Genomic DNA, 9,096 nt, shown 5'->3' on the forward strand with positions numbered 1-9,096 from the left:
CCCCCCCCCGCCACACAGAGACATTGGATAAGGAGGAATTCATGACTCAGCAGAATAAAAGTGAACATTTAATGCACCATCATTTGATCTTCTTAAACACCAGGATCTCTTTGACAACACTGTGCACCTCGTATGCCGCAGACAATGTCTCACACGGAAATGGCAGCAGCTCGTGGCTCGTGGCCCCAGTCTACGCGACCATCGCTCCCGGTGCCTGGTGGTCCTCCGGTCGCCTGCCGTCCGGGCCCCCGTGGGGACGGCTGACTGGCCGCCGAGCTGTGCGCAGGCCCAGGCACAGACCAGCCTCCTCCTAACGGGCTGCCGGGCCCTGCCCACGGACAGAGTCGCTGCATTTCTGACTTTAACAGATGAACTTTATTAAACATTTTTAACAGCAAACACTCGTAAGCTAAGAACTCAATGTTCAAAACGGCACCAATCTTTTGTCCAGTTAAACAGTGAATTTCAAACAATGACATTAAATACAACCATTGACTTTGCCAACAGGATTTCATGAACTTGGTGAATGTTCTGTTTCAGACACGATAAATGCACTTGGGCAGGCCTTGCCGCCAACGTCCGGCGGGCCCGTTGCTACGCGAAGCATATTTACATACACATACGTACGTGACGGAGCTGGAGGAGCCACAGTCGCATTTAGCACAACGTCCCCGTTTTACAGACCAGACAGTTCCAGGGAAGTCAGGCCATCGCCCAAAGCCACAGGACTAGGGTCAGAACCGGGTCAGAGCCGGGCTCCTGTCCTGCGCTCCTCACCACACCGCAGACCTTCTGCACACATGCACCCGCCCCGCCCCATGCACACACGTCAGCGCCTCCGTGTGGTGCATCACCGGACACACACCTGGAGCCGCAGCAGCTCATGGGAGGAGCCCCAGACGCACGCGGGCTCGAGCCAGTCCTGCCAGGAATCCCGCGGTGCCCGGCCACCTGCTGACTCAGCGCTCTGTCTCCCGCCGCAGCTCCCATTTCTTCAAAGCCCGTTACCCCTCCGCTACCCGCTTTCTCTCCACACGACCCCAGAGGGCAGCTCTCGGGACCCCGACCCTCCATGGGGAGCCCGAGGCTCAGCACAGTCCAGCGACCCGTCCAGGCTGCACAGCAGGTGTCCTTGGCGTGAGGCGTCCCTTCTGCTCACCTGTCTCTGCCATGAGCCAGGGACCCCAGCCCTCCCGCTCCAGCCGGGGGAGGGGGGGACCAGACCCCTCACACATTTCGGGCTGTAAGACTCACTAAAGTGCTTTGGCTTCTCCAGGAAAAGGCGGTGCTGTGTGTCCCAGGTAAGGAGCTCTGGCTGCTTTTCCACACCCCTCAGGGGCAGCGGGTAGGCTTTAGGGGAACGCAGGAGCCTAACCCTGTGCCATTTTTCAGATTTCAGCCTCGAACCAGCCGGGTCCTCTCCACCCCCCGCCCCCCGCCCCCCTACAGGCCCACGGAGGCAGATTTCCAAGCCCCTCATCAAACTCAGAAGGAAGGTACCTCATCCCTGTCAGCTGCTCACATAGAAACAGCTCAGCCTGGAGCTGACCCCGTGCTGGCAGGACTGGGCCCTCATCCCTGTTCTCCTGGCTTCTTTCTTTCTCTTCCCTCCCCGGCCCCCGACTCGCCAGAAGCAGAACAGCCCCCGCAGACCCACCGAATGCATGCGGATGCGGAGGCGCGGACGGCAGCGCCCGCCCTGACGCACAGGTCAGTGATAAGTCGCAAGCGACGCTCCCGAGCCACATCCTGATTTACAAGTAAATTGCAGCCTCGTTAGTTGGAGGTGACGCGGGGGTGTCGGGCAGCAGAAGGGAGGATGCGAGAAATGAGCCTTTTTCGCTGCGGAGGTGATTTCTATGTCCACGCGAGAGGGGCGCATGCGGGCCTCGGCCTCACCCCTCCACATGGGCGCGGACGGCTCTATGGAGGGAGGGAGGGAGGGAGGATGTCGGCTACATGCAAGGAAGGCTTGACCGCCTCCAGCTCCATGTGCCCCCGCACTGTGACACCATCCAGTTCTGAATCGGCCGCCCAAAGCAGGGGTGGGCAAACTTTTAGACTCGAGGGCCACAATGGGTTCGTAAACTGGACCGGAGGGCCGGAACAAAAGCATGGATGGAGTGTTTGTGTGAACTAATATAAATTCAAAGTAAACATCATTACATAAAAGGTTACGGTCTTTTTTTTTTTTTTTTTTAGTTTTATTCATTTCAAATGGGCTGGATACGGCCCGAGGGCCGTAGTTTGCCCACGGCTGGCCCAAAGGCAGATGCGTTTGTTTCAAGGTGGATTAAAGCAGCTTCTAAGAATCTTCAAAAAGCTTTTTTGGGAGAATATGAGTTTGAATGGTAAGCACGTCTCATGGATTGGAACCGTGTTTTTATCTGGAAATGATAAGCCGTTTATAACAGAAAAAATATGTGTTTGTCAAGAAGACTGCTGAGCGACGCAGTTTGTGGGTTTTTATGGATGTTGACGGATTTGCTGGAGGAGGAGGAAGAGCTATGACAACGCAAGGAAACTACTTCCACCTCCTGTGCGTGCCCGTCCCCAGGCCAGACCCCTCAGTGCCCTGGCATCGCGGTGTCCTGTGCTGCTCCCCCCGGCCCAGAGGACAGCGGGCAGGGCCGGCCCCTCGGGCAGACGGGGCTCCGTGCCGCTTGTTGAGTTGCACCCTCCGCCGTGGACAGGCTCCAGGGACAGGGGCGTAGACAGTTTATCCAGCATCGGCCGGTCGTGGACAGAACTTTCCACATGCTTCTTCCTGGCCCAGTTTCATGGCCTTTGACTGTGTGGAAACCCCTCCAGATGCGCTTGAGGGTGGGCCAATGCCCCGCAGGAAAGCGGGGCCAGGAAGTCTGTGAACCGTCTGGTCTCAGCGGGAAGAGAACTCCTCTTCCGTCATGTCTCTCTCAGGCTAAGATCCCTCTTAGAACAAGGAACTGAAGAACATTCACTAATCGGTATTTTGGAAGCGAGGAGGGGTCGCGGTGGCCCAGGACAGACGGCTGCCCAGGCCGAAGGCTGCTTTCCCATCGAACGCCGGAGAAAAGTGATGGGAGAACCAACCCAGATCAGCATGAGAACCGAAGCCCAAAGCAGGGCTTCTTGCTCAGTGTGAAGGGGAACCAGAACCAGCACCGGTGCCTGCCTGGGGCCAGGGCCACCTGCCAAAGCACACCCTTCGGCTCCAGCTGACATGACAACGGCCGATTCCTGCCTCCTGTCCCCACGCTGGGCTGTGGCCTCGGTCCCCTCCCAGCCCGTCAACATGGGGCCGACCTCTGTCTTCACACAAGGCCCCGCGCCTGGAATAGCAGCCGGAGATGAACCTGGAGGAGACGAACGTGAGGGGAATTCAAGGACCAGATCAAACATGCAGCTCGCGGGCGGGGACAGACTTCCCGGGAGAAAGCGACGTCGCTTCCGCACGCAACACCATCGTGAAAGCATGGCCTCACTCCCAGGCGACAGCTTCTCGCTCGGTTCTGGGATCCCAGCTTGTTCTGCTGCAAATGCTTCCTCTTCGCCCTGAACTAGGGGGGGGGGGGGGGGGGGGGGGGGGCGGGGGGGGCGGGGGGGGGCGGGTTTCAGGCAGGGGATCAGGCTCTGCCTCTAGGTGCTCATTTCAAGTCCCAGTTTCTGTCCTGTCACGTGTGAGTGATGACACCCCTCTGCCTTCGTGGTTCTCTGTCGCTCAGACCGAAAGGAGGCGGGGCCGCCTCGCGCTGGTCACTGCAGCCCCAGCCCTGCTCCTCGGGCCGGAGGACCGACCGGCTTCTGTGTGGCCCACGCACAGGTGGGGCCAGGACACACCATTGCAGCCCAGATTCGTGTTTCGTCCGTGTTCACAGGACTCTCCTAAGGCGGCCACAGTGCCCTGAGGTAGCAGCACCGACAACGGCCTCCACCCGCTGCTCCTGCTCCCGCTGCCGGCGCCCTGAGGGTTGGCTCACGTGCGGCGTCGGGGACAGCCAGGCCGGCGGAAGGCAGCTCCTGGTTCACGCAACCCTCTGACCTCGCAGAGGCCACGAAGACCGGGCCGTGTGGCAGGAGGCAGGTGAGGAGATCTGGGAAGAGCGAAGTCTGTGCTGTTTCCACTGGGGGACCCTCCAGGCGAGGCGCCAGGCCCGAGGCGTCTGCCCAGGAGGGACCCGGGATGTGCCCGGGGAAAGGCCAGGGGCACTGACTGCTGACCCGGATTTGTTCCCAGCAAAGACCAGCCCCTCACTGTCAGCACCCCCGAGAAGCTCTCCTTTCAAACCGCCACCAAAGGGCGCCACGTGGAAACTCAAACCCAGACTGGGGTCCCCTGGGGCCCAGGCGCTTCCACGACGTTGCTGGCTCATCACATGCCACGACCAGGTGGGCAGAGCCTGCGGGTGGGGAGGCCAGGGGACGGGGAGACCCGCCCCCCAAAGGGACAGACGCCTGGGAAACGAGGGGAAATGTTCATTTGGAGGAACCCTGTCCGGCAGGAAGATCAGAGACTGAGAACTCACCGATCTCGGGTCCTACAGCCGAGTGGGGCCGAGCGGGGCTGAGCGGCTGGGCACCTGTACCCAGAGGCACATGGATGAGGAGCGCACAGGCTTCCCCAGGGCCCGGGCTGCGGGCCGGTGCGGGGGCTGGGAAGCAGGCTCATAGGTATGCTGAGCTGGAGGGTACACATTTCTGCAAAACCCTGGCACCTCCCAGTGGGCGAGGGCAGGGGCGGGGGGGGGGGGGGCGGGCAGAAGGCAGGGGATGCCCTGCTCCCCGCTGGTATCATGAGACAGTCCCCCCACGCTCTGGGCCACGGTTCCCTTCACTAAAATGGGTATAATAACAACCTCAGGGAGCGTGGCAGGATGAGTATCCTCATCTGAGAACAAGGCTCAGAGTTCCCGGAGCCAAGCCCTGTCTGTCCGTCTGCCCGAAGGGCTGTGCTCACAGATGTGATGAGAACGCCTAGGCGCCCAGGCAGGGGCTGTGGGCCGGGGGACCTGGGCCGGCCGTGTCTGAGCAGCACTCTGGACAGCAGGACGTGTGTGCAACCCCCTGTCCCTTCTTGCTCTCCAGCAGAGGTGCGGAACCTTTTCCCCACCATGTAGATACTTATCACATCATCTGTGGGCCATACAAAAAAAATCAACTTAAAAATCAGCCCGCTCTACTTGGCCAAATGTTTAACTCACCCCTCATGCCTTGGCAGGGCCAGACCACATGACGTATGGCCCGCGGGCTGGCCGTTCCCCAAACTGCGAGTCTCCAGCGGCACAGCTGGCGCCCCCGAGCGCATCCACGCCCAGGAAGCCCCGGAACCGGCAGACTCCCTGCTCTAACCCACGCACAAACCCAGAGCACAGAAGGGACGGCGCCGGTGTGGGTTCAAGCTTCCAGTCCAGAGTCTTTGGAATGAAATGAGAATGTTGCAGGGCCCTGAACACCGGATGATCGGGTAACGGAACCTGAACGTGCGGGACTCGGAGGGACCCTGTATGGACAAGCACCCGCCCACAGGACACGCGGGGCCGGCGCAGAGGCCCCTCCCCTTAGAGAAGCCGTGTCTTCTCATCGCTCCAGCTCAGGTGCCCGCCCCGGACGCCCTGCCGCTACCACCTCCTTGGGAGAAACAGCAGCTGGGCCGTGGGGCCTCCACGTGCGGCTGGGGCGGCCTCAGCAGAAGAGCCGTGAGAGACGGGTAACATTTATTCATACGCAACACCGACTAGGAAACAGCTCCACACACAACGACTCAGAAACACAAGTCGGGATCAGGGCGTAGCACCCGGAGCAGCGAGCGGGGACAGTCCCGACGGCTCGCTTTGCGCTGTTTTGTTGTTTGCGTCGTGACTAGCACCATCTGCGCACAACCAAGGAGGACGTAAGTGGGTAACAGTGAAGATTTGCAAGGCACTTAATCAGTCGTCTGGGTGACGATCCGGCGTTGTCTCGGCTTCCAACAGCAACCCACGTCCACCTGCCCTTCCTCACCAGACCAGGGCCCGAGGGAGGTCTCTTTTGCCAGCGGTCCTTATGGACAAACAAGTTCTAGAAAGTTCCTCAAGTGCTTTTTCAGTCTCACGGGGCTTCCACTTCCCTTGGCCTCCCATCGTTCTCTCCTCCCACGCGTGTCCGGTGTTGGCACCGCTCCTACAGAAACAGCACTGCTCAACGCCACCGCAGACTTGCCACCAACCTTCATCCTCCTTCCGTGGTCTCAGCGCCGCCTGCACGGGGTCTCCAGCATGGGCCTGGCTGCGGGTCCCAGGAGCCTGGAGTGGGGGCCTGGCTGTGGGTCCCGGGGGCCTGGCTGAGGGTCCTGGGATGCTGGAGCGTGGGCCTGGCTGCGGGTCCCGGGGGCCTGGAGCGTGGGCCTGGCTGCGGGTCCCGGGGGCCTGGAGCGTGGGCCTGGCTGCGGGTGTCGGGGGCCTGGCTGTGGGTCCCGGGGGCCTGGAGCGTGGGCCTGGCTGCGGGTGTCGGGGGCCTGGCTGCGGGTCCCGGGGGCCGGGGTCGGGGGCAGCGTTGGCTTCACCGGCGCCGGGAGGTGATGTCGAAGCAGGTGATCATCATGAGGTGGGCCTTGCAGAAGTTGACGCGGCTCTCCAGGCGCTCCGTCACGCACTCGAGCGCCTCCAGGTACTCCAGGGAATCCAGCTCCCACACCTGCTCCAGGTCAACTGCGAACGAGAGAGGCTGGTGGGAAAGGCGCCCGCACGGCCCGGTCGGAGCTGCACCCGTCACCGTGGGAAGCTCGTCCCCCTCCCGTGGGCCCCGCCCTCGCATGCGGCTGCCCCCAAGCAGGTGAGGACTAGGCTCTGCCCCTTGCTGTTTCCCCCACCCCCTCACCCCCCTCCTCCCTCAGCCTCAGGGCCACACTCTGCCCGCTGTGCCTCCCCCACGGGCGAGCGGGTGACGTGTGCCGGGCGAGGCACGGGGCCAAGGGCTGGGGTGGAGCTGGGAGGCCACGGGGAAGGAGCTGTAAGGGCAGAGATGCGTGTGCCCCACACGCTGTCTTCCCGCATCGGGTCCCCAATCAGTGCAGCCTTTCGGGACCAGATTTGGGCTTTGTTTTGTGGCAAAGGGGACGGTTAGGAACAAATACATAGGAGACCAGGGAAGCCGTCTCTCAAAGACAGAGGTGCTGCAGGTGTCACTCATCCTGGGCTTCCTGCCGAGGGGAAATCTCACTGCGTGTGATTGTTTTCACTCAGAATGCTCGTCTTACTTCTGCACAGTCTGCAGGCCTCCCTAGGCCTGCGGTTCTACCCTGCACAGAGCCTGTAAACCCTTGTCGGTTTCAGGCCAGACGACGGCGTGCTTCCGTGGCCGGGAGCAGGCGTGCCAGCCGCCCGCTTGTGGGCGCCCTTCCAGGAGGGAACCCTCATTGGCGGGGGCTCTGGACTGAGACCCAGAGCAGTCATCTTGCAAGAGCGATGCTCACATCCCTCCCCACTGCCCCCGCCCCCCACCCCCTGTGAGGGGGTGACCGTCTCCGTGTGATGGGCACCGAGGCCCTGGGATTCGGACTAGACACGGGCTCACCCCGCTCACAGGCCAGGCTGCTCGGCGGCGACCCCGGCTACAGTGAGGTTAACAGGGTCGTTTTAGGGGTCAGAGGCCTGGTGCTTGGCCGTGGAGTGACAGGAGGCCCAGCGACACTCTGCTAATGAGGATGATACATCAGCGACCCGGGCCTTACACTCGCTGAGCCACTGGTCGGGGTCCAGCATCAGGTGCTGCTTGGTCGCCTCCAGCTCCTGCATCAGCCACTCGTACTTGGCCCGGACCTCGGCGATCCTCTGCTGGCGGCGCTCCAGGGTCCTCAGCTTTACGTTGAAGCCCATGCCCTCCTGGGCAGGTGGGGGGAGAGGCGGGAGGTGGGGGGGAGAGGCAGGAGGTGGGGGGGAGAGGTGGGAGGTGTGGAGAAGTGAGTGAGGAGGAGGAAAGGACTGGTCACAGGGAATGTGGGGGGCCGGGGACACCGCAGCCCACTCTCAGCTCAGACACCCCACCCCGGGCAGGGCCACCACAGGCACCTGTTACATTTAAAGCAGCTGCATTGGGAGCTGGAGCCAGAAAAGCCCCCAACACCACGACCTCCCAGCCCTGGAGCCTTGAAGGCGTTTAGACGGGAAACGTGGAGCCCTCCCACATCCTGTGCTTGGACCGAGCCCTGAGACCCACCCACTGGGAAGCCGGCTGGGGAGTCCCCGGGCCCGAGTCCCCCGCAGGGCATGGCCCCATTCCTGCCCCAGGGACCTGCCGGGGGGACACCCCACCCCGGGTGGGAGGAGGCGCTCACCTTGCCGCTGCCCCCCCGCCGCCGCTGCAGCCGCTCCACGTCATCGATCTCGTAGACTTTAATCTCGAAAGGCTCCCCGAGGCCCCTCTGGGCGCTGCGCAGGGGCCCGTCCACCCAGCGAAGCCCTGCACCCGGGGCCGGCTTCCTCGCGGGCGAGGGCGTGTCCAGGGACAGCGCGGGGATGAGCCTCCGTCTCTGGGAACCTGGAGGGGTTGAGCCCAAAGTTCATCTTGTGAATTCCCATCTTTTAAACAGATTCTCTGTGATGCATGCGGTGGGGCCGTGCCAGGGCCCAGAACCTACGGCAGAGGTGAGTCTGAAACACCCCAACGCCCCTCACTGAGCCCCTCAGCACTGACCCCCTCAGACGGGCTGGGCTTTACCTCCCGAGGCTCGGGGAGCCCGTCTCACCGTAGAACCACCTGCAGTCCCACCTGAGATGCGCACACACCCGCATGCGCCTCATCACAGCCCCACCGGGCACCTAGGCTGACACGGAACTAGAAGTGCAAGTGCAGTGACACAACAGCCCAGGGAGGCCAAGTGCAGGTGAGGAGCAGTCACTCACACGCAATCACACGGCAAGAACTGTGTGCGCTGCCAGGTGGCACTGGAATATAGGGGAACCACTTCGTAAATTATGTAAATGTCTAATCACCTGAAACTAACCCTCTCCTATATAATAAAAGGCTAATATGCAAATTGACTGAACTGCGGAATGACCGGTCGCTATGATGCACACTGACCACCAGGGGGCAGATGCTCAACACAGGAGCTGCCCCCTGGTGGTCAGCGCACTCCCACAG

General features: G+C 61.9%; 1 protein-coding gene across 1 annotated transcript; it reads right to left on the reverse strand.

Annotated features, from left to right (window-relative positions):
* Positions 1-4,810: 4,810 nt before the first annotated feature.
* On the reverse strand, positions 4,811-8,482 carry LOC139001312 (kinesin-like protein KIF26B). The gene is made up of 4 exons (XM_070403001.1): positions 8,291-8,482; positions 7,688-7,838; positions 6,521-6,665; positions 4,811-6,138 (listed from the first exon to the last, which is right to left on the reverse strand). Exons 2-4 carry the CDS (start codon positions 7,830-7,832, stop codon positions 5,976-5,978), a joined length of 453 nt encoding a protein of 150 aa, XP_070259102.1. The 5' UTR covers positions 7,833-7,838; positions 8,291-8,482; the 3' UTR covers positions 4,811-5,975.
* Positions 8,483-9,096: the final 614 nt, after the last annotated feature.

The sequence above is a fragment of the Myotis yumanensis genome, unplaced genomic scaffold (genome assembly GCF_028538775.1).
Source record: "Myotis yumanensis isolate MYYU_CA2020_CCGP unplaced genomic scaffold, mMyoYum1.0.hap1 SCAF_354, whole genome shotgun sequence".
In the NCBI taxonomy this organism is placed as follows: Eukaryota; Metazoa; Chordata; class Mammalia; order Chiroptera; family Vespertilionidae; genus Myotis; species Myotis yumanensis.

What these genes read in the sequence shown, in the direction of transcription:
- LOC139001312 (XM_070403001.1), bottom strand. Translation starts at nt 7,832, where the DNA reads ATGGGCTTCAACGTAAAGCTGAGGACCCTGGAGCGCCGCCAGCAGAGG. An exon ending in CGACCAGTGGCTCAGCGAGT is followed by an intron (nt 6,666 to 7,687) that starts GTAAGGCCCGGG and finishes TCTCGTTCGCAG; the next exon opens with TTGACCTGGAGCAGGTGTGG. An exon ending in GACATCACCTCCCGGCGCCG is followed by an intron (nt 6,139 to 6,520) that starts GTGAAGCCAACG and finishes CTGTTTCTGTAG; the next exon opens with GAGCGGTGCCAACACCGGAC.